This window comes from Pezoporus occidentalis, unplaced genomic scaffold (assembly GCF_034315485.1).
Source record: "Pezoporus occidentalis ecotype Australia unplaced genomic scaffold, CSIRO_AGI_Poc_V1 ctg31, whole genome shotgun sequence".
Classification (NCBI taxonomy): domain Eukaryota; kingdom Metazoa; phylum Chordata; class Aves; order Psittaciformes; family Psittacidae; genus Pezoporus; species Pezoporus occidentalis.
Window position 1 is genome coordinate 3,421,204 of NW_026915052.1, and position 24,715 is coordinate 3,445,918.

Consider the following 24,715-nt stretch of genomic DNA (forward strand, 5'->3'; position numbering starts at 1 on the left):
CAGAGTACTCTGGTAGAAACTTCTGCATACATAGTTGAAATGTTCATTTTAGCGTTGTTCTAACACTTTTCTGCCTGCACTTCCACACTCCCCTTTTACTCCTCTTCCCCCCCCCAAAAAACCAAAACCACAATCCACCCTAAACCAAAACACACCAAACTCGCCACTGGGAGTGCTAATTTGGATGGGAACAAGTTGTTTGTGTAAGTACAGCTTCAACTTAACCTTGCATGGTAATAGTGCAAGTATTACAAATGGCATTAGAAGTACTATAACAGCTAGAGTTTCATATCACAGAACAGTTCCCACTCTTGTAGTTGAACTGCGGTTGCTTTGGGAAGAACTTCTGATGAAATATTTAATAAAGGTCCAGTGTGTGTTTATATGCCTTTGTTAGTTACTGTCTAGTGTCTACAGTTTAAAGAACTATACAGTCTGCAATGCAGCTTGTGGTAGTCCACAAGTGATAGAAGCATGGAAGCCGCTTCCATTCAACACTCTTGTCTTTTCTTTCTTGGGAAGCATTACTTCCCTGTGGTGGGAATGCATTCTTTGGCAGTTTGGTGGAAAGTAAAAGAGATTATCTGTTTTCTACAAAGCTAGCATAAGGATTTGTTCAGTGCTACCAAAACCACGTGCAGAGTAGGCTAGAGTTAAATAACAAAATCTTGGGTTTTACACTGATGTTATCTGCAGGTAGAACCAATTCTAAAACTCTGTATTTTTGATCTGTGAGTTACAGTATTGAAGTTTGGACTGGAAGTGTTTTGAAGTTTGGGCTTGTAGATAAAAGCCATTTCAAAGATTATTGAGCATTAAGTTGGAGCCAGTTTGCTTCAAGATGAACTTGGCTGTTGGGTTGAGTGTTTGAGAATAAACATGTCTTCATAGGCAGAAGGTCGTCTAAACAAGGGTTCATATATTTTGACAGATTTAGTAGGAGTGCTGGAGGTAATAGAATTCACCACCTGGCCTGTTAGTAATTTGGTGATTCAGGTAGCCCAAAGCTGTCTTTTGACTGTCACTTGTGATAAAGCAATCAGGATAGCACTTAATCATATGTGATATGTGAAATAACTTTACCTGTTATGACACAGAAAGTTATGTTGAACTTAAAATGCAAAGACTTTAATGCAGCTTTAACTTGTTACTCTTTTTAATTCTGTTGATATAGAAGACGGTAGGGACTTGAAAGGCTGATATGCATGCTACTATAAAGCTTGTGGCTGCCTACCTGTATCAGTCTGTTACAGCAGTAGTATTCCTTCTAGCTGTGTCAGAATTTAATTAGTGGCATTTTCTTATTTCCAAAACCAACCAAGTATGCCTCACAGATTCAGTTGTTTTCAGGTGGTAGTTGTTTATTCTCAAGTTAGCAAATTTAATTATAATTCTTTCATCTTACTCTTTTGTTTATTTTAACTAAAATCTTAAGTTGCATTTTTATTTCCTAATACTTTTCCTATACCTGTGTTGCCAAAGCTCTTTTTCAGACCTTAATGCCCATTCTTGATTGTCTCAGTTTTTTCACTCCTTGAGGCCTATGTTTATAATTTTGTCCCTTCAAGCTTGTGCAAAACGTGGCTACCAGGATAATCTTGGCCTGCCTTGTCTTTCTGACTTTAACTGAAGCTCCTTCATTTACTATTCCTTCACCAAACTGGACATAAGCTCCTTATCCCAGTTACCTCCCTGATTGCTTTGTACTGCTTTCAGTCCATTTTTGTAATGCAGCTGTTGGTCATACTGACTTCAGGTCTTGTTCTGCTGTGCTGCAGAAGTGCCTGAGCCCAGCTGAAAGCTTTTGAAACTTCAGGAAGTGCTAAATTTAGAGTTTTTATCATCTTGCTGAATTTAAAGCTCTGCTAGTTGAGAAAAGGATGAGTTGTACGTAGTCAGTTGCTACATAACAGCTTAAAGTCTCTCTGCATCTTGTCTCCTTGAGCTAATCTGTTCTCATTGTAGATGGCAGTCTTCTGTTTTGTTCATGTTCTCCTTGAAGTAATGATCAGACTTCCAGGATTCCTGTACAGTATTTAAGAGTGTGTAGCCTAACATGATTATGGACTTAAAATGTTATTTCTAGTTTAAAAGTTGAGAAACTGCTCTTGTGAGTAGAGGGTGTATGTCAGGTTGAGCTGCTCTAGTACAGGAGAGCAAGAAACTGTGCTGTGTTGCCGTGTTAATGGTAGTTTCATGATGAGAAGACTTCTGCTTATAGCAAGCCAGTTGGGCTGATGTTCTCTGACTGTATTCCCTTGGTGTGTACCAGGTAACTATTTAATACTTGATACCATCGTTTCTAAAATATGAATAGTAAATATCAATGAACACATGACAAACTACCTAAAATATCACAACAGAAGCTAAGAATGCGTTGTTCTGAAGTTACTGCATTTGAGGAAAAGCCCAGATTGTTACATACCTCAGCTCTCAAGTACAAAATGGCTAATTTAACTAATGAGAAATCACAGGAGACAGGCTTCCTAGTCTTGACACTGAGCAGCGAAAGTATATGCAAAAGTATGATCTAAAATGATCAGATGCTGCTTTCCGGTGTTAGGTACACGCCCAGAGTGGATAACAGTTAATGCATTATCCGTTAGTTTGGGTTTTGTTTTGTTGGTTTTTTGTTTGTTTGTTTATTTGTTGGGGTTTGTTTTGTGATAAACAGCATAGCTAGGGTTTAGGGTTGTTTTGGTGTAGGTTTTTTGTTTTGTTTGGTTTTCTTCTTTGGTTTTTGTTTGTTTGGGGTTTTTTTAACTTTTCTGTAACTTGTCCTGGTATTTCCTTAGGCTCTGTCTTTGCATTCTTGCTGTTAGTGTAACTCACCTTTTCTTTCAGCCTGTTACCAGTCTTATGTCAAATGCAAATCTTCAGTGTGCATGTAAAGAATTACTTGTCTCAAAGTTGCATTTGAGTCATGCTATGGCCAGCTTGGTCCATCAGAGCTACACTAGCAAATTCAAGGAGTCAGACTTTATCTCTCAGTTCTTACAGAATTGAAGACATTATGATCAGGAATGCTTGTTTAATGTGTGTGTTCATTCTTTTGCAGTGGTAGACTCTATTAAAAAGGAACTTCTAAGGTGGTAACTGAGTGGTCCTTGGCTAATGAAAGAAAAGTAATTGGAGGGTGGGGATTCCCAGGTGAAGAGTATGTGGTGCCTTTTCAATTCACTCACTGAACCTTGTGCATTTAGTTACTAACTTTCCAGCCACCTGATAACAGGGTGAATGTGTCTGTAGCTTTTCCTCCCCGAATCAGTAAAACCTGGTAAAGGCTCCTAAAGCCTCCTTTTTTTAATTTCTTCTTGAGAGGATGGATCTTATTTGTGATTTCAGGTAAAACCAGAGTCTGAATTTACTGTTATTGATTTGTAACCTATGTAGTATAGATCAGTAACTGCCTTTTTTCCCTGTAGCTAAATCTGTGTTTTCTTGATTGTTTCCTTTTCAAGCTCTTCAACCTACACAGTGAAAAATAAAGCTAAGAACACTGCCTTTAGATTCATAACAACAGATTGGCTTGATTGAAGTTTGTTCTTTGTGGAATGTGACTGGACCATAATAATAACCTTTGGTAGCATTTTGTCTAAAAATAATTTCCTCTTTACTGCCCGATAAGTTTTTGCAAATGCAGTAACATAGCTCCCTCCTAGAAAGCTGAGTTCACTTAAGTATTGTTCCCCATCCCACTCTCTCCCCAAGCTGAGATTTACCGTTAATCATTAAAACTTTAATTTTCAGACTTTCTGATGTTTATCTTCTTTGTTTTTCGCAGAGACTAATAGACAAGTCCAGAGTAACCTGTGTAAAATGGGTACCAGGTTCGGAAAGCCTTTTCCTAGTAGCTCATTCCAGTGGCAATATGTACTTGTATAACGTGGAGCACACTTGTGGTACCACGGTCCCGCACTACCAGCTACTTAAACAAGGAGAAAGTTTTGCAGTACACACTTGCAAGAGTAAATCTACAAGAAACCCTCTGCTTAAATGGACAGTAGGTGAGGGTGCCCTGAATGAATTTGCCTTTTCCCCAGATGGGAAGTTCTTGGCGTGTGTGAGCCAGGATGGTTTCCTTCGTGTGTTTAACTTTGATTCAGTGGAATTGCATGGTACAATGAAAAGCTACTTTGGAGGACTGCTGTGCGTGTGTTGGAGTCCTGATGGGAAATACATAGTGACAGGTGGAGAGGATGACTTGGTAACAGTATGGTCTTTTGTGGACTGTCGAGTAATAGCGAGAGGCCACGGACATAAGTCATGGGTCAGTGTTGTTGCATTTGATCCATATACCACTAGCGTAGAAGAGAGTGACCCGATGGAATTTAGTGGAAGTGATGAGGATTTCCAAGACCTTCATTTTGGCAGAGATCGAGCAAATAGTACTCAATCTAGGCTATCCAAAAGGAACTCTACAGACAGTCGTCCAGTAAGCGTTACGTATAGATTTGGTTCCGTAGGCCAGGACACACAGCTTTGTTTGTGGGATCTTACAGAAGATATCCTCTTCCCCCACCAACCTCTCTCAAGAGCAAGGACACATACAAATGTCATGAATGCCACAAGTCCACCTGCTGGAAGTGGTGGAACTAACCCAGGAAGTAATGGAAACAGTATCACAACACCTGGAAACTCTGTACCCCCTCCTCTTCCACGGTCAAACAGCCTTCCGCATTCTGCAGTCTCAAATGCTGGCAGTAAAAGCAGTGTCATGGATGGTGCCATTGCTTCTGGCGTTAGTAAATTTGCAACCTTATCACTACATGATCGAAAGGAAAGACACCATGAAAAAGATCACAAGAGAAATCATAGCATGGGACATATATCTAGCAAGAGCAGTGACAAACTGAACTTAGTTACTAAAACCAAAACGGACCCAGCTAAAACTTTGGGAACACCTCTCTGTCCCCGAATGGAAGATGTTCCCTTGTTAGAGCCTCTTATCTGTAAAAAGATAGCACATGAAAGACTGACTGTGTTAATTTTTCTTGAAGACTGTATAGTCACTGCTTGTCAGGAGGGATTTATTTGCACATGGGCAAGGCCTGGTAAAGTGGTAAGTTTTAATCCTTAATGCTGCATCAAAGAACTAGAACTCTGAATAGGTAGTTTTCTTGAAATATAAATGAATGTTGACTATAAAATTTCTTTATGCTTAATGTAAAAAAAAAAAATCCTCAGAGCCATACTTTTGGATACTGCATGCCATATTTCTGAATGATTTGAAGTGTCTTGGATACAATTAAGTATAGTTGCCTTCCAGCAGAAGAAATAAATACTGTGCATCTAAACTATTGATCAGTGTTCTTATACTTAAGCATAACCACAATATGGTGAAAGCTGTTTATGTGAAGATTGAAGTAAAACCTGTCCATCACTAAAATAATGATAATCCTTCTAATGTTTTCTACAAAATACAACACTTCTAGTGAGAGTAGCTTGTGAAAAGCTGCGGCTTTTAAGTCTAATGAGAAATATGAGCCTCTGAAAAAAATTAAAACCAAAGTGTTTATTCGTCTATCCTTTTCTGTGGTGGCCTGCCTTTAATGTAAAATCACTTCTTATTAAAGCATCAGTCATTTTATGCACAAATTTGCTAGCCCTTTACTGACTGTAGCTTATGCTCTTGAAATTGTGACTCGGTATAATCAAAGAACTCTAATTTTAGCCAGGTCTTGATTTATGTATTTGTTAAATTAGGGAAAACCATGCCAGCTTTCTCTGAGTAGTTTCAGTTACTGTCGGTTTTGTTAGGCAGTTTGATCATCAACAAACTTGTGTTTTTTGATGGCACCTATTCTATCAGTTGAACCCTCATTAAGATATGCTACAAGTTTTAAATCGTGTTGTTAAATGCACTTGAACACAGATAAAACTTCATTTTACTTCTGTCCAATGCATAGCAAGCTAAATTTTGAATGAAGCTAACCATAGTGATTATTTTGTTAAAAAGTACTTTGTGCTACAATAGCTCTTTTTGCCAGCAACATTTTAAAGGAATACAGCTATGAAAGCATCACCAGAGTTGATCTACCAAAAAACACTGTTATTTTTGTGAAAATGTAGGTTATCACCTGAAGAAAATTAAGTAATCTGCTAATAGCTGTGTTGGGCAGCCTAAATGAAAATCTGCTGTTCATTAGGTTCATAAAGCTTTTAACCATTTGGTTCATAAATCTGACTTTTGAAGTGGAGGTACTGTATATATTTATATACCACATCTTCATTGATAGAAGCTTTTTAGTAAAACTCGGTAATTTTTCTTAAACTTGTTCGTATAGTGTAATTATCTTTGAGATGTTATCAAATTTGTCACAACACAGGTATGCACAGAGCTATGTCTGCTCTGCATCTTAATGCATAGTTGAAGGCTGAATCTAAACCTAAAAGTTGTAAGCCCTTTTTTGGGGAGAAGGAAGAAGAGTGTTACCTAAAACTATTTTTTGCCTCACAACCACAGAGCCAGCATTAATTTAGTAAAAAAAAAAAAAAAAAGAGCATCCCCCAAAATACTGAACTATTTAAAATGTTTGTCCTGAATGCAAATGCTAAGGCAGTTACCACTTCTGTGACTTGGTGCAATTCAAGTCTCATGAATTAACTTTATAAATGTACAGCACTGCTTCAGATTTCCAGTGTGCCCTATATTTTCCTTTTGTTCTAAAACTCCTTTATGTACTACTAAACAGTACGCTGTTAAATTACTTCCAGTGGCTGAGGTGGGCTTTGTTAGGCTGGGTATAACTTAAATATTTTTGTGTGTTGACTTTGATTTGGAATATGACATTTCAAATATTTCAGAGATAAAGTATGCAGTACCAAAAATCAGGATTTATGTATTGGCCAATGTGGAAAACTTTAATTACAGGTAAGTAATTTTCATGCTGAAGTTATCACTTTCAAAATTAATATATTGCACACTGATGTAAATGCCATATTGTTTAGGAAGTATTTACTTAGAAACTTTGAAATGATTTTTTTTTTTCTGATTTCACTTGCATTTCTAGTGAGCTCACTCTGCTGGTAAAAACTAAACTTTGGTGGCATGTTTACAGGGCTTCGATAGGAAAATATTTGTGCCAGAAGGACTTTATGAGCACCCTTTTTGTTTATGAGAAAGCACTTAATTTTATTTAATGAAAATTGTTGAAGTATGAAACACTCGTGGTAATGTCTTTCTTACTGGGTTATATGCCATCATTTCCATTTTGCCAGCTGTTTTATCCTAGTCTGTCCCTTTACTCTGGGGTTTAAAGCTGCTATTTCTAGTCTTCCTTTTGAAATGTGGGTCCCCAAGTGATCTTGAAACTCCATCACTTTTTTGTCTGCCAACTCTAGAGTGAAAGCCTCTGAATCTTGCTGCTTCTTCCATCATTGCCTCTGAAGGCCTTCATTAAATTCATGCCACTGCCAGTCTAAAGAAAGAATTGGATGGAAAACTGAAGCAGGCTTGCAGTGTCCAACATAATTTCCATTGAGCCAGCGCTACCTTTCTCTCTCATTTTGAATAGCCATCAAAAGATGTGCTGGATAATTGGACAGTGTATGACAAGTTCTCTTCTGGTTGGGTTGTTGCTGCCCTTAGTGGGGAGGTGACGGGGGAGAAATAAATGTCTCTTCAGATGTCATCCTTATGATATTTATTAGGCTGTACAGCCCTTACAGAGGGGCCTGACAGTTGGTTATAAACTTTTCTAAATTGCTTTGTGTATACATAATCATACCTTGAGCTTCCTCACTGGATATACCATTCTTGCATTGCACTTCCAGAACTGCTGTACTAACGCCCACTCAGAGTGAGGTGAATGGCAAAATTCAATTAGAAACAAGGTGAATGAGGCTAAGGGTTCATTAGTTCCAGTTTTTACTCTTGTTTTTTGTAGCCTGTGTCTATGGAAGAATGTTCAGGGTGGTGAGAAAAATAGATTGCCTTAGCAAGAGTAAGAACTTTCTTCTCAACATGGTAACAATTAGCTGTTGCCTCCTTCCCCCCCCCCCCCCCCCCCATCTTTCTTAGGCCCTGCTGAGAACTCTAAATGGGATTATAGAATGGGATTGTATTCATTTGAAAACACAGAAAAGTAATTTTAAAGCAACCAAGGTAAACTTCATGTGCTATCTTTATAGCTACTTCAGACTGAGTTACAGGACTTGCAGAAGCAATTAAAAACAACCCCACTCAGAAACAACTCGCAGAACTCTGAAAAAACCAAAGTGGTACCTGGATATGCAAAACAAGCTTTCTCTGAACTTAGCAATCAGAGGAACTATCTATGTGATTCCTGTGTTTGACTTCAGAATTAACTATTGATCATCTTGTACAGTGACTCCATGTTATCTAAGTGAAACTTGCTGATGAGTTTCCTTTGTAAGAAAGCTCAAGGTAAGATTGGCCAGAGAATGAACAGGTGAAATGGCAGTGTATAACCTGGCAAGATAAACATGCTACCATTTTGTAAAACAAATGCACATGGAATTTATTTATTTGATTTATTGTACAGGAGATCTTAGACTTAAATTATAACATCCTTGAATTTTCTAGTTAACTACAACTGTAGTACAGTATCATGTTTTAGTATGACTTCTGTTTTAGTGAAAGTACTTAAACATTCATGTACTATATTTGAGTGAGATGAGCAGCTATACATACTAATTCTTCCTGAGTGGAAAGGATCATTTCATCATTACAATTGAAGTTCAATTGCTGGTATTTAAGTACTATCAAATAGAGTTCTTTCAACGTGATACGGTATCTGTATAAACTTCAGGGATGATTATAGTAAAACTGAAACACAGCTATATGACTTCAGGTTACCAAGCTAAAATTTGAGGCTTTCTGTAATGTGCATAATAGCAAAGTTGCACATAGCATACCTGCATTGTCAGGGTGAATTTAAACCTAGAACACTGGTGTGATATTTATAGCAAGGTATGTGTATTTATAGCAGGGCATGTGCGTGAGGAGGTGTGACTAGTGGCTTGAATACAGCCAGGAGAGATCATAACCCTGTAAAGGCTTTATGATGAGGATGTCTGGATTAGGAAATAACATTACTTTTACTAAACACGTTTTAGAAAACCCATGTTCTGAATTATCACCTATTCAAAATATGTACTTGGAATGACTGTATACATCTGCCCCTTTAACAACATAAAGCTACTAAATTAATATTTAAAATGCTGGCCTGCTTATGTTACAGTAATAAAATTTGTGTCAGTTAACTTACTGTCAATTTACGTGTAAAGATTAAACAATATTTTTTTTGCATTTTATGAATTCTGTATACTGAGTTTGTTAAAGATTGACATGTTAGGTGATACTGTACAAAATTGTATTGACTACCTTTAGTGAAAATCAGAAGTAAAATTCATATGTATTTCCTTTTTACACTTCCATCTAATTTCTTGACAACTTGAATAAATTTCATAGAGCCTTTCTAACATGAACTATTGTTAATTTAACTGTTGCAATAATTAAGCTTTAAGAAGTATTGTTGGTATATTTATAATTTTAAGAAGATCATGTTTGTTTCATACTGCTTATTTTTAGCTGTTCTGTTGTCACTGTTACAGCTGAAGAACTTTACTAAATACTTGACATTACAAAATAACTTGCTGGGGTTGTCCTCTGTATACTGATGTTAAATAAAAATGTGTGATTGAACTGTAAATGTAGATAACTTTCAATAATCCTTTCCACATTTGAGTTTTAATTTATCTTGCAGTCTTTAGGTGGTCTTATGCTAACGTAACATGCTTAACAAATGGCCACAATGAAAGCTGTTAACTTGCCATATTTTAAAGTAAGAACATAATCACATCCTGTAACCTGTTCTGAGTAAATATTTCACTTCATCTCAAGATGATGCGTATGTTTTGATGTTTAAATCTTGCTGATAAGGTCACGTTTCATGATACTTGCTTTTGTTTAGGACTAGAGTAATAAGAAATAGAATACTTACCAAACGACTTGTCAAGCTGGTTTAAACTCAGATTCAGTTAAACACAGACATATTTAGATCCTCTCTGCCTACCTGTGAAGTAGGAGCTGGGGCAGAGTGTTGTTTATTCTAGGACTCTACAGGAGCTCTTTCCTTAGTGGACTTTGGTGCGGGGTATGTTTTTTATTCCAGCCTTGGATCTTGATATTTACCTAATGAATGCCGAATTTACAGCCCTGCGGGTATGGCTGATTCAGGTGTTTCTGTCTAGAAAAGCTGTGGTTTCTCTAGAACTAAGCTCGTCTCAACTAAAACTATAAACCAGTCCAAAACTCTGGCTGCAAAATTTCTTGGAACCAATTTAGGTGAAGACTTAAGATGTTCCCCTTCCATCTGAGTGGCCTAGGGATTGCATCACCCTTGCGGGTGTGGTTCTGTGTTAACTGATGGAGGAGCCAAAGAACTTGCACTTACTAAAGTGTTTCAGAGGCACTTTTAAGAAATTTCAGTTAACTGTTGAGAAGCAGTTAGCTACTTTGGGCCGAGACTAATTGAGGTAGGACTCAGTTCATCTGTTAAGCAAAAATGCTCTGTAGAATAAAGCTGAGGAAATCAGTCTTTCTTACGTGAACTTAAGAACTTTCTGGTACTTCAGAAGGTATTGACTGACCACTGTGATGGTGTGTGTATATATACGTGTATATACAAATATATGTGTATATACATACATATATATAAAATATAAAAATGTATAAAGAACAAATACCAGTGGAGGAACAAAATGAAATCCATCCTGATAGCTTCTGGGAACATCCAGTTACGTCAAATGATGCAAGAACTGGTTGGTCAAACTAGTTTCTCAGCAGTCAATGCAAGGATGAAATGAAACTATCTTCCACAAGTTCTGTGGTCATAGAAGATCCTTTGGCAAAAGATGTCATGGAACATGAAAGTTGTCTTGCTTGTCTTTAACAACATTGCTCAAAAATCTTGAGGAAATAACTTGTATGTTCACATTATTTTCTGCATTTTGAAGTGGGGTTTTTGGTAGGTGCTCATCAACCTTACCAAATTCATTTGGCTCATTTCTTCTCCTGCTAAGACCACACTTATTTTACAACTAACCCAAATTGTATTGCTTTAAGTCATATGCTTTTCCCTGATATTTTCCCTGATTTAGGTCAATTTCATTCTTTTCTAATCTGAAAATTTTAAATCTTTGTGGCTTTTGTATTTGAGGAAGCTGGAGAAACCTTTAAGTATGGGAGCCGTTACTACTGAAACGAAGCTTGAAGTTCTATTGCTCGAGCCAGATAAGGTTTCTGCTGGCAAAAGCCTTTTCTGCTTTTCCCAGCACACTAGAGAAAAATTTTTGCAATGAGAACAATCCACCATGGGAATAATCTCCCTGGGGAAATGGTGGATTCCCCAGCATTGGACACTTCCAAGATTATGCTGGGCAGGGTGCTGGGCTATCTTGTCTAGGTCATACTTTGCCTAGAAAGTTGGACCAGATGATTCTTGAGGTCCCTTCCAACCCAGTAGTCTGTGATTCTGATTCACATAGTAGCATCTTACTTTTTTTCTCTTGCATCTGTCTATCTTCCATTTGCCAGTCCTATGCTGGTCTTGAAGCACTCTTGCCTAATGCCACAAGGCAGATTTTTAGTTAGTTTGCTGTCTTTCTAGCAGGCTTGATTTTTGCTTTTTGTTGGCAATGAATAAATGGTGATACACCTCTCAGGAGAAGAAACTCCCTCATGTACACAGAAAAGTCAAAAGTGAAACTCCCTTGATGCTGCTACATGCTTTTAGCAGTATCAGATGGTTTAAGCATTTATACTTTCCTGTAACAGTACTAGAACAAAGAATTAAAAGGCAAGCAGAAGACAAATAATACACTTGAAACTCTTGTTAAGTGAATACATAGACTATGTAAAGTTATCAGCTTTGCTGTATCCCCCTAAATCCCATACAAAATGTATCTTGTATATTATGTAAATGTTCAGCATGTGCTTCCTTGACCATTCTCAATTGATTTTTATGACTCCATTACATCTTGATTTAGTGAGTATATGCGGTTCAGAGACTTAAGCTAATAAATGCTGAATCGTTTGGATAAGAAACTGTTGGAGATTTTGTTCATGTAACTCTTAAAACCAATTCAGCTGATTTGACTACAGAATTTTAAACAAATGTGAAAAATCTCACTCTGTTTTGGCATTTTGCTGTTGCTCAAATACTGTATTGGACTGTGGGCTCTTCTGTCAAACAAAGGTCCAGATGGCTTTTTCAGATTACTTCAGGAATATCACACTTCTGGACAGGAATAAATTACAGGAATTTTTATTTACAGGAATATTTACAGGAATAAATATGGAATATTCTTTGAATCATAAATCCCCTCCCCATTATTTCATATACTAGCAATAGCAGAAATGCTTTAACAAATCAGTGCTATTTTTGTATGGGCAGTGATTAATTCAGCCTTTTTTAAAACTTGGTTTAACTGTTTCAGTGAAGTGCACTGGGAGACACCCCAGGGTTTTTTTTATGTTGGTTGTTACATTGGACCCTTTGATTTTTCTACTTTTTGATTTCTAAACAGAAAGTAGGCAAGAGGTGCAGAGTTCTGACAGCAGTCCAGCAAGTTACTGAGCAGGAGCTGAGTTCTTTGGCTGGAGGAGGGCGAAGGCTGAGCATGTGCCAGGAGCATTGTGAGGTAGCACATTGCCATCCATTTCCCATCTCCTGCTTGTGTGTTCAGACTTGCAGTTTATTTTCTGTATTAGTGAAACAGCATATGATTGCATCTTTGGCTCCAGTGAATCCTGTTCTAATTTACATGAAGAAAATATTAACTCAGTAGTTACTGGTGCTTTTTTTTTTTTTTTTTAATACTGGTATCGTCTTGACTTTTTTTTAAATACAGCAGTTCTGGACTCGTGTTTCATAGTTTCTGTTGTGAAACCTTGTGTTTCAGATCTTTGGGGGAAAAAAAACAGACTCTGGATGAAGCATGTGGAATTCTGTAAACACCAACCCCACACTGCTCCCCCCCCCCAGCCTGTTGTGAGCATGATTAACCCCAAGACTGCTGTGGGCCTTTCTGGACAGGGGACAGTTGTGAGTGCTACAGCTGTCAGTGGAAAGGACCTTTTGGATCGTAATTGTTAATGGCTTTTCATTCCTACCTGTTCATGCCTATTTTTACTGAATATGCCAAGTCCTGAGTGTTTAGGGAAGTCAAAGAATGCAGAGACAAACCTGGAGCAGACTTTGCAACTAGCACTGAAACAGCCTGCATGCAGTACTCTCCCTTTGCTAATTGATGTAAGAAAAATACCATCCTCTGGGAAAGAAGCATGTTTCAGCTGCAGAGTAATCCATTATGATGGCAGAAGATGCAGGACCTACTTGGAGAACCCTCTCTGAGGATTGCTTTAGCAAATTTCTGACTTGGGTCTCCTTGCTGTTCTGTTTCCCACCCCCTGCTAAGACCCACATGCTTACAGAATGACACCACTAATAAAAGACTCCCTTTATTTTCAGAACTTTTTTGAACAATCTCTTAATTTGTTTCTGCTGCTCGCTTGGTGTGATGTGTTTGTTGCTTAGCTCTGAGTTGATGCACTGTACCACATGGAGATCTGCAGTGCTCATGTCTCAACTCTTTGGTCACGGTTGTTGAACTGTACAGCTCTGCTGTTGCACTATTCATTGCTGCAGCTTTTCTTCCATCTTTTACCACCTTGTTGCCAAGGCTGGATGGTTTCATCACAGAAAGCATTGCAGCCCAGTTTCTTTATTCATTTAGAGGCAGGAGGTTTCTGTGGCTTTTTTATAACCTTATCTATTGTATTATTCCCAGAGAATGCAATTACAGATATTCTAGTACCACACGCTTTGTACAACAGATCAGATTCTTAAGAGTAGCTTCTGCATCAAACTTTTGAGCCTTCTTTTGCTCTTCTAACATGACTTTCTTAAGTTTCCTATGTTGCACCTAACATGATTTCTTAAACTGCCCTTGCTTGAAAGGCTGCAATACAATGGCAAATTCTGCAGAATCTTTTTGTTACTCAGGGCCCACTGAGAACACTCGTAACTTTGGTAAAACTTCTGTGCCTAAAACTGAATTATTTTGCTGTTCCTATGTGAAATATGAGGTCTCTTCTGAAATTCAGTACTTGGGAGGATATACAAAACTTCTGACCTCTCCCCTGTCTGCAGTAACAAAAGGGTACCGGTTGTCAGATTCTTTCCACTTGGTGATCCTCTGGCTTGCCTGTTCACAGTTGCAGAATTAATGCAGAGCAAGGATTTTTAGAGGAGTTGTAGGAAAATGAATAACTCTTCATTTTGTTTCCCAAAAACTGATTGTGTTCCAGTGTAAATCTGATAGTAGAATAGTGCTTATTTCTCTTTGTCTGCAAAGCATGGTTATGAACCTGTTGAAAAAGACCCAGTATTATGTCATTTCTGGTACTTTTTATGTGCTTTGAAAGCATGTATTTGCCTATGAACAGCTTGGATCACTGATTTATTAAAGACTGAAAATAATACTTTTGGATGTCTTTTTCCAGGGTACTTAAAGTTGCTTAGGGGATGTAATCTTCTGAAAAGGAAGACCTTCCAGTAAGAAACTGTTTTCAGTGCTGGCTTTAAGAAGAATGTTCAGTAATGAACTATATAGAGTTCTGATTCATCTCCATTACTTTCAAACAAAATTCTCTTGGTAAACGTTTTCAGAAGTGCTTCAGTAGCTTGTTTGCTTCAAAATTCTGCCTTTTTTTCACCATCTATTCCTTAACTAATAGCTAGGAAACTTCCTGTTCTCTTCTTGTGAAATAGGCAGTATCTTTGTACTGAGTGTTGAACAAGTTTAAAGAAATCCTACTTCAGTCTACCTCAATGATGTTTGAATCTGATATCCACTATGTAAACAAGTAAAAATAGAGTGTTCTGGTTCCTGCAGGTGTGATCTATGGAGGATACCAAATGAAGCACCACATACATTTGTTTTATATAAATGTGTGTACACATACACATAGTCTGCTATAAATCCTGCAGATGTATCCAGAATCATCAGATCTGAGCCAGTAGATTAGATGTGTTTTGAAAGGGCAGGCTATGGTTTTAGCAGGAACTTGATGACTTGAATCCAGCCAGTGCAGCCCTCCTTCCACCTCTTCCGTGGAAAGGGTTCTCTTCCCCCAGCTATGATCTTTCAGTTCTTGGATCCAAGCAAGAAAGAGCTCCTGTAGATTCTGAAGTTGTAGGCTAATTCTGTGTTATATGCCAGTTGTCTGCCTGAGCTTGTCTAGTTTGATGGATCTGAGTCACAGGATCTTAATTTTGAAGTAAGATCCTAAGCTGGTAGCTGTTGAGAGGAATTGCTAAAAGTGCATTTACCATGCTTGCATAGTAGAGTCACACAGTGATACTCACTGGTGTGCTTCCAGCTTAACTGCCGTTGTCCTCCTCAGCCTGCTGGCACTTGCTACAACTAAATCATGACCTTGCAAGAAGACCAGATTGTATTTTTGTATTAAGCTTTTCCTAATTAAGTCTGATACACAGTTATCTTTATGTAAATGATTGAAAAGGGGCTAGTATACATAAATCTGAAATGGAATTTATTCATTGATACCTATCCGTAAGGTATAGTTGTCTTAAATCATTACAGCAGCCTCTGTGTAGCAACGGGTGCCATGCAGTTGTGCAGTGACGTCTGAAATGAGTAAGTCTCATTTTATTTAAGCAGTGATGTTGTTAAACGAGCTGGTGAAAAGCTCTCCTGAATGCAAACTTAAATTGTAATGGGGAATCTTTTATGAAGTCTTGCTCAGTGTTTCATTCTCTCTTCAAATTACCAGAATAACTACCTGGGTAGATAATCTATTTTTCTATTTGAAGCTTGTAATAATTCAGTAGCATTTCAGAGATTGTTTCCCTGTATCAGGTTAGATGTCAACCTTGTTGATACTGGAACAGGTTGGTTTGTTGGTACCCTAATAAAACACTGATCACTTTTCTGATGTATGGTTTTTAACATTTTGCAGTTTGCAATGAATCAAAATGCAAGGTAGATTAAATCAAATGCTGGGATCAGAGTCACTGTGTGTCATAACCGCACATGCTTGCTTTCTTACTTACCAAGAGCTCTTTTGTATGCTGCCTGACTGATACAGTAGTGGCCTAGATTCTTTTGTAGGGAAGAAGGTGCTGATGTCTAAAGTAAGCAATTGGTGGTAAAAATAAAATGTACTCATTTTAGCTTCAGTCTAAGAACTTTATAAACTTAATGTCAGGTTCTCTTGCTGGATTAATGTAAATTGCTTTGTTTGCAGGGTTTATTGTCATCCCAAAACCAGGCCAATTCTCCAAGTGGAACTGTAGTATAGCCATCACACTACTGCTAGCAAACCTCTGAACGCAGGACAAGAAGTAATGACAGTGGAACCAGGAGCTGTTCTTCAGGCAAAGAGCATCACAAATTGTAATGTGGCAGAGTGTAAACACGGAATTATGTGAATCACATAGTAATTTGCAAAGGAATAATGTAATGAGTTCTTATTACAGCTAATACTGCTAATCTGCGCACCCAAGGAAGGGTTTTCGTGGCAGGGGGAAAGCTTCCTTTGGTGCTGCAGGAAATAATAGTAACATTTTTGGTTTTCTTTATACTTTTCAAGTACAGTGTAATTTAATCTCTCTATAAATATATAAATAAAAGATATATATACATAATGTAAAATAAAGTATGTTTCTTAAATTCAAGTAAGTTCAATGGTTAAACTAGTACTTCACCATTGTTTATTTTGCACTGATTTTTTTAACCAGAGATGGCTAGAAGACAGCCTGGAATGCACTCATGGAAAATGAAAGTCATTACTTTCTGGCTTCAAAATGTTATTCAGGAAGATGGATGCTGCAATCATAGATTTTTTAAAACAAAATTGTTTTGCACTTAAATAGTTTAATGCTAATAGAAAATTACTTTTAAAATGGTGTCCAGACACCAGAAAAACTACGTTGTGAAGAAAAGATCCTTTGTATCTATTAAACATTTATTTTAATATTGTTGTTTCCAACTGCGATTGGCTCTGTATTATATGTATAAATAATGTAATGGAGTGATGGGAAGGGGAGTAACGGATCATTACACTAGAACTTCTCATTCATTTAAGAAAGTGATATTTCTAATTCAGAAAATACATATTAAACTATCTTGAATATGCATTTTTGTTTACTTTTTGTTCAAATTCAATCACTTTTGATGTAATCAGTCCTTTGTTGAATTAAATGTTTGGTACAGATATAACATCTAAACTTTGTACAACAAATTCCTTTCAAAATTATCTCATCTAGAACATGACTTCATATTTAATATACTTGAATTTTGATTAGGAAAGTAAAATAACATTGTTTTGCTCTTTCTTGTAATGGTTTATCTCTAAATACATCATACAGGAAAAATTGTGCAGAGAGACAAATGTGCAGGGTAAGGATTTCGTAACCACACAGTCCCAGGAGTTGTGAAGTGGAAGATCCAGCAGTAGTAGATGTACACGCTTTCTGACTTGGCAATCTAAAATTAGGTCAACATATTGGAGTTGATGTGTTTCTGAGACAACTTGTTTGTCTTACATCAGATGTCTCATTTATAATTCAACACTCTTAAGCTGCTAAGTGTTACGGAGGTAGACGTAGTGGTGTATTTGTACAGTTCACTGTTGCTTGTCTTAATGCGTGGTAATTTTAATCACTCTGCAACAGAACACTTAAATTGTTTTCAGTAGTGCTTGCAAAGACCCCCCCCCCCCCCCCCCCCCCCCCCCGCCAAGAGATACTGCTTTGTGTCAAGCCCCAGAACGACAGAGAACAGAAGTACCTGCTGTATCTTCCTCTATTCCCTATATGGCAGTGTTCTCAATTAGGCTTTTGCTGAATCCTGCAGCAGGCAGAGCAGAGCAGAATAGAGGCCAGTAGCCTGGGAATGTGGAACTTGCCCGAGTATGCATGCGCATTGAGGGCACATGTTAATGCCCTTCCTGCTCTTGCAGTAGTAAAGTGGGGTAGAATTTTTTAAACTGCAAGTAAAGTTTAGATATTTTCTGGCATAAGAAGTTAATTTTTCTTTTTTTTTTTTTCCCAGGAAATGAATGAAAATTTGGGAAGAAACAACTGCAGTAGCTACTTGTAACTAAGTCTAATTCTTGTAATTCAGCTACTGTGTAGAAAACCATCCGATACATTTATAAGCTGGCAGTTAGCTTGTCTATGTTATTAAAGATGGAGCTGTACTTCACAATTCTTTCTTACATACTTCTAAAGTATAAGGAATGGGGAAAGCACTGAAACTGAGCAGGATTATTGTTCAGAAGTTTTGTTTTATTAACATAGTGGGTTTAACTGTTAAAATACAGATAAACCTCAGCACTGAAAACTACTGTAGTTACCTCCCTGATGTAAACGCTTCGTACGGTCTGAGTCAAAATGAAACAGTTGAGAATATGTGTAATGACTTTAAAAGACTTTTCCTTGAGCTGGAAAAATACAAAACCCCTATGGAAAGGATCAGCGTATCCAACATTAGGATAATAATTGCAGCTGCTTGCATATGTGTTTGTGGAGTATGTCTCTCATAGTTCAACATAGTTCAACAGTTCAAGGAACATCTGTGGTAGTTCTTTTTTCAGCCTCCTTTTTGCTATCAGGATGTCATCTAGAAGCTTGAACTGCCCATCCCACCCTTTATTCCATGTAGAAAAAAAAATACTCCAGGAAGAAAAGGGATACTTACCTGAAAAGAACTCTGAGTTCTACTATAGACACAGCTCTTCATAATATTTTCCAACTATGTTAAAAAATAAAAGCAAGTGGAACACAGATCAGTTCATTATGGAATTTTAGCTGGAAGAATGAGAGTAGAAAGAAGACTTGCCAGTTTGTAGCTTAAAGTTGAGAGTATTTTAACTATAAAGCAGGTGGGAAAGTTCAAGTTTGCCAACTAATCAACAGCCAGAGAAGTCCAAGTTCTCTCCGGAGGTATAACAGCAAAGAACTTGGTATTAACTGTGAAGCACCATATGTGCCAAACAGTGTAAAATAAAGAAAAATTCCAATGTGGCCCTTCCCTTCAAATTTCTAATTTTCATATCGGAAGCAATCTGCTGAATGTGAAATGGCCTTTTTCATTAGAACAGCCTTGACAGCCACAGGTAGATAGTGACTATGAAAGACAGAATTAAAATACACAACACTTTACGCTGATTGCTGTTTCTCTCCAAGTTTAAACTTACCAAAATTCTGACCTTATCAAAAAATAACCACTTTCCTGGTGTATGAATAATTACCTACCTGATACATCAATAATAGAAGCAAACATTTGCAATAACACTTTTCAAATCAAACAAGACCTTGTGCAGACACAGTCTGAGGGATTTTTTTTTCTTTTTAGTTGAAATATTTAAACTTCAGCATCTGTGGGTTTAGGTTTCCAGAAAAAGATTACGGGAAACTACCAATGCAATTAACATATCTCTATCAAAGAACATACTCTTAATAATACAAGTCTCAGCCTAACGTGTAATGCTAGGAATAGAACTCTGAGACTGAATGATCAGTCAGATGTCAGTAGAAGGATTTGTCCTTTTTGTTTTTTTAATCTTGTAAGAAATTAGTAATTGCAGAGAGCAAGAAGATCCCATAGATACAATAAGTTACCTATTTTTAGACCATTTTTACTGCTGCACACCATATTTAACTCCAAATATACTGGCACCAAGCAACTCACCATCTTCCCCTCTGGGAAAAAACACTGGATAAGCTCATGACACTTTTGATTGAGATACGCAGTCAGAGGTTACAGTTACGCTTTGTTGCCTGCAGACCTACAGTCCTTAATTCTACTTCCTAAGCTTAGCATCACACCTTTATTTTATACATACATACGTACATATATATATACATAAAAACCCTGTACTGAGTTTGTGTATACAACATGGCCCCCACCTGCCTTGTCTTTGACTGTGTTTCAGTTGTTCATTATACAGAAAGTGTTGAGCAGAAGCAGTCCCAGAGGGGGGTCATTACTGAAAGAAAAGCTAATCGCTTCCCAGTTATGAGCAGAGTAGCTTTTAGAACTAATAAAAAACCACAAAAAAGGTTATTGGCAAAACCTGTCTTGCATGCGTACTTGGTAGGCAGAAGACTTTTAAACCCCCAGCTAAGTGTGACTTGTACAAACACATTTGCTTCTTAAACAGCAAACCTGTTTTGTAACACATCACCAAATTTAAGCATTGCAAATAAATTACGGCAGATTTTTTTAAGATACCTCAGAGATTTAAAATCAATAGTGTGAAACTGCAATAATGGCTCTTTCCAAGTGAGTTAAAAACTCTGCCTTTTAATTACTAGGAAACAGTTACTGATGATCTGAGCAAAATTTCTAAAACATAAGGTAAAAGCCCATACTAGTCTTTTAAGCAACTAGCTGCAATATCATTCTCTGTTAAAGCTTGAAGAAAACTATATTTTATTTGCTTTGAATCAGATAAAAAGTTGCTTTAGTTTTTAGCTACATTATAGTTCTCTAGCATTATTCAGCAATTACAGAAACTGCATCAAAATTAAGTACCTCTTACTATTCATAATCGGCACATCCTCAGTAAAAGTGGAGGTTGAAGTTACTGAACACAGGAGGTGAGCACTTGCCACAGCTGACTGAAAAATAAAGATTTTTTTACATCTAATGCTATACAAAGGTTAGCTGTCATTTATAATGTAATATGAAATCCTGTATTTTGTAGATAATATTCCATTCTAATACTGAAGCTCAAAGAATCTTTTCATGTTATTTTTAACAAACCTTCTCCTTCATCAGGTTCTAAAAGGAAAATAAAAAGCTCGATGCAGGGTGTGTACTGAGCTCACTGAGCTCTGCCAAATGCCACTTCAGCTAATTCTTTTTTAAAAATTCCTGCCTCACTTGATATTTCTTGCAGTTTTTCCCAAAGGAATTCCTTACAAAGCCTACATTGATGAACCGCAGAGTTAAACTGGTGGAAAAAGTCGCTGCTTCTATGGAAGGAGAATTTGTGCCTTTGAGGTTAAATGCACAGCAGAAAATAATTCATAATTTTTTTTTTTTTTTTTGCTAATGCAGTTTGCTTTTTTGAGAAAAACCTGTATTTGAGGGATTTTCACATAGTACTGACTTCTGTCTCACCTTGCTGATACAGGGAACTCTTCAGAGTGAGTATATTGAGTATTTTTCACATAGCTTGAACATAAACTTGAGTTTTAGTTTGCCAGAACTTTTAATCAGATTTTTTTATTTTAATTTCCAATGTCAAATACAAGTTTAGGATTTTCCCATTTTCTTATTTTCTTCATTTTCATATCTTTTAGGATATCATCTAAGTATAGGATAATTAAGTAAAAAAAATTACTTGCTCAAGATGTAGACTGAAGGCCTGAGAAGAAAGGCAAAAGCACTTTGTGCCTCTGCTACAACTTCTTCTATAAAGCTCTTTAGTTCAAAGATAGCAAAAAGATTATTATATTAAAAAAAAACCAAACATGTGGAAGTGATTCTTTAAGTAAAAGCAACTATGATAAAAGTCTGCTGAAGGGATTGTGTGGTATCACAGCTTCTAAATTCTAACTCATGTGTTTTCAGGGCTTGGGAGCAGGGGGAAACCAAATCAAGATTAGTGTTCAGGCAGACTCAATAAAACCTTAAGTCAGCTTAAGTAAAACATTTGTTTCTAGCTAACAAGCTCAATGCCACAAATTACTTTCTCTAAGTGGTCTGCCAATTCTTCCACTTAAATATTACCTGTCTTTTGACTTGCCATTGAAATGTGCCACAAACACAGAATTACCTGCCCTGATGTATTTCTCAGTAATCTTAATTTTTTGTGTTTCACCTGCCCTAAAAAGTTTGAGGAAAAAAGAAGAGTAAAACATCAGCTCTGCTTTAGGTGAAGTATGGACTCAGTGCAAATAACTGAATTATGTTCATTGTATTGCAAGCTTAGTACTACCACTGTAAGCAAACTTCATTTCAGTCCACTTTAAATAATAAGCATATAGGGCTCCCCCCACTTTTTAATTTTAGTCTTCAAGATTGAAGTGATTCGAAGTCACTTGCCAGAGTTCTTGAAAATAAGGGTGCTGTAATGCTTGATGGGCAGCAATTCTCTCATCAGGATCATATTTTATCATTGCATACAGGAGAGAAGCCTTTGGGAGGTAAACTGCAGGAGGTATTCCTTTTCCTTTTTTAAAGGAGAAACCAAACCTTGCAATTCTTGACCTGTGTTAAGGAAGTTGAGAGCAAATAGTTACTCATTCATATTCAGAGAGCATTACATTACTGAAAAAAAAAAAAAGAATTCTCATCTGATTTAGGTAATCATTTATTAAGGATAAGTCTGTAATAACGGGGGGGGGGGGGGGGGGGGGGGGGGGGAGGAAATGTTTTCTTTCCTAACATGTTATTGGCCTTAAAGATACTATGGAAATAAAAGGCCATATAAGAGTGATACAGGCTCAGATTTCCTCTGCTCTGCCTACAAGCAGCATGAATCCGACGATCTCTGGGTAGGGATAGAGGACACTGCTCTTTGGTGTCCCAGTGGAGTTAGATTAGTATGGTGGTTCCCTGAGCAGAAATTGCAGATGTACAGTCATACAGTGGATATTTAAACAGTGAGATTAATAACTAAGGAGGCGCATACTTACTGCCTGAACTTGTGGAGAGCTTTGTTAGCCATGGACTTTTGAAATATGGTCCAGCTCATTAGATCCACGAAAGAGAGGCTGAAAACTGCAAGGTAAGAGATGGTATTAGCACTAGATAATCATAGAGTACTTTGGGTTGGAAAGGACCTTACAGATAATCCAGTTCCAACCCGCTGCCATGGGCAGGGACACCTGCCACTAGACCAGGTTGCTCAAAGCCCCATCCAGCCTGGCCTTGAACACTTCCATGGATGGGGCAGCCACAGCTTCTCTGGGCAACCTATGTCAGCGCCTCAGCATGCTCACACTAAACAATTTCTTCCCAATACCTAATCTAAATCTCCCTCTGTCATCTTAAAGCCATTCCCACTTGGCCTATCACTACATGCACTTTTAAAAGGTCCCCCTCAAGCTTTCTTGTACGCCCCCTTTATGTACTTGACAGCTGCTAGAAGGTCTCTCTAGAGCCTTCTCCAGGCAGAACAACCCCAACTCCCCTGTCTTCATAGGAGAGGTGCTCCAGCCCTCTGATGATCTTTGTGGCTCTCCTCTGGACCCACTCCAACAGGTCCACTTCCCTCTTGTGTTGAGAGCCCCTGAGCTGAATGCAGTACTGCAGGTGGGGTCTCAGCAGAGCAGAGCAGAGGGAGAGACTCCTCTCTTTGGCTTTCTGGCTTTTTTCCCCTTGGTTGGCTTTCTCAGCTGTGAGCACACACTGCTGGGTCATGTTTTATTTCTTGTCAACCAACACCCCAAAGTCTTCCTCAGGGCTGCTCTCAATCCATCCTCCGCCCAGCCTGTATTTGTGTTTAAGATTGCCCAGACCAAGGTGCAGGACCTTGACCTTGTCCTTGTTGAACTTCATGAGAAGACACAATTAAAATAATTAAAGTGGCACAACTGCCACTTTGGTTAAAAATCATTCATTTATGTGGTAGATATATTTTAGAATTATTCATTTGTGGATAGTTAAATACCAACCAACAGCTGAAGGATAATGTATGCAGCAGATTCATACAACTGCATGTCTGGACGGAAAGATGGGTTATTGAACAGAAACCTGTAGCTGCCCTCTCCTCACAGGTTTGAGATAAAATATGTAAAGAGAACACTGCCTGGTGAAAGGTAATGGATATGGGATTGTGTTTTCTTCTAGTGAAGTGGCAGATCCCAGAAAAAGACATTTTTTCCTCATTTCAAGACAGCAGAGTCAAGCAGTTTTTCTTGCTGTGTATATACACAGAAATATGTATTTGTAAGAAACATTCCATTCCTAACACACAGGTTCTTTGCAAGCCGCAGTACTGGAAAGATGGCAATTTGAACAGCACTCCTGAGCTTGATTCACAGTTAATATAAAACTTGCACAGAGTCCTTGAAAACACTATTATCACAATAGAGTAATCTGACGTAACAAGTTAGGTCCACTAACATTTGTTTCTTGTACATGTTGCTTTTTCCTGTATCAGCAGAACATTGCCTTGGACTTACAACTGAAGAAACACTTCAGTAGCACCACATGATCCTTGAAAGGAAAACACTCTGCCCTCTTTGTAGACGGGAAACTTCTTTTAACTGTTTGTAAATTCAGTCAAACAGCTGGTTGCACACTTCTCTCAATGTCTTCATAAAACTTCGAGTAGAGGAAGAGATCCGATTCATGTTCTGTAGCTACATCAAGACAAGCAGTTGGTAGTAGCTTTTGCGCGAACTACCAAATGTAGTTTAGTTCTGCTAAACGTAAAACAATAACACAGTGAAGAACAACTGTGTAGTCCACCAAAAAAAAATGTAATTCAGGAATCATGATTTATAAGGAGCAAACGGAGAGCATGATTTAAAAGATAAGCACAGCTGCAAAAAAAAACCTAAAAATTCTTACACAATGTGGTGTGGAACATAAAGGTTTTCACAAAACATTCAACAGCAGAACTGCAAAATGCATTTAAAAACAAACCAACCTGTCCATAGCTTCCTTTAGCTTGGCAAGATTCTAATTTGGTAATTCC

General features: G+C 37.6%; 1 protein-coding gene and 1 long non-coding RNA gene across 17 annotated transcripts in view; one reads left to right on the plus strand and one right to left on the minus strand.

Annotated features, from left to right (window-relative positions):
• WDR20 (WD repeat domain 20) overlaps window positions 1–17,192 on the plus strand; it is a 50,904-nt gene extending 33,712 nt beyond the window's left edge. For 3 of the 13 annotated variants that reach the window (XM_062627936.1, XM_062627933.1, XM_062627935.1), the window contains 2 exons: window positions 3,785–5,062; window positions 16,301–17,192. In XM_062627936.1, the coding sequence (XP_062483920.1) occupies window positions 3,785–5,062; window positions 16,301–16,354 (1,332 nt within the window). In that variant the 3' untranslated portion in view covers window positions 16,355–17,192. The other 10 variants (XR_009966512.1, XR_009966508.1, XM_062627942.1 and 7 more) reach the window with 8 other exon arrangements.
• Window positions 13,474–22,737, minus strand: LOC134168372 (uncharacterized). 4 transcript variants are annotated; one of them, XR_009966520.1, is made up of 3 exons: window positions 22,707–22,737; window positions 20,596–22,278; window positions 13,474–14,398 (listed from the first exon to the last, which is right to left on the minus strand). It is a non-coding gene; the product is annotated as an uncharacterized LOC134168372 (long non-coding RNA). The 4 variants fall into 4 exon arrangements; XR_009966521.1 differs by having other exon boundaries at window positions 22,703–22,736; XR_009966519.1 differs by lacking the exon at window positions 22,707–22,737 and having other exon boundaries at window positions 20,596–20,681; window positions 21,799–22,343.
• Window positions 22,738–24,715: the final 1,978 nt, after the last annotated feature.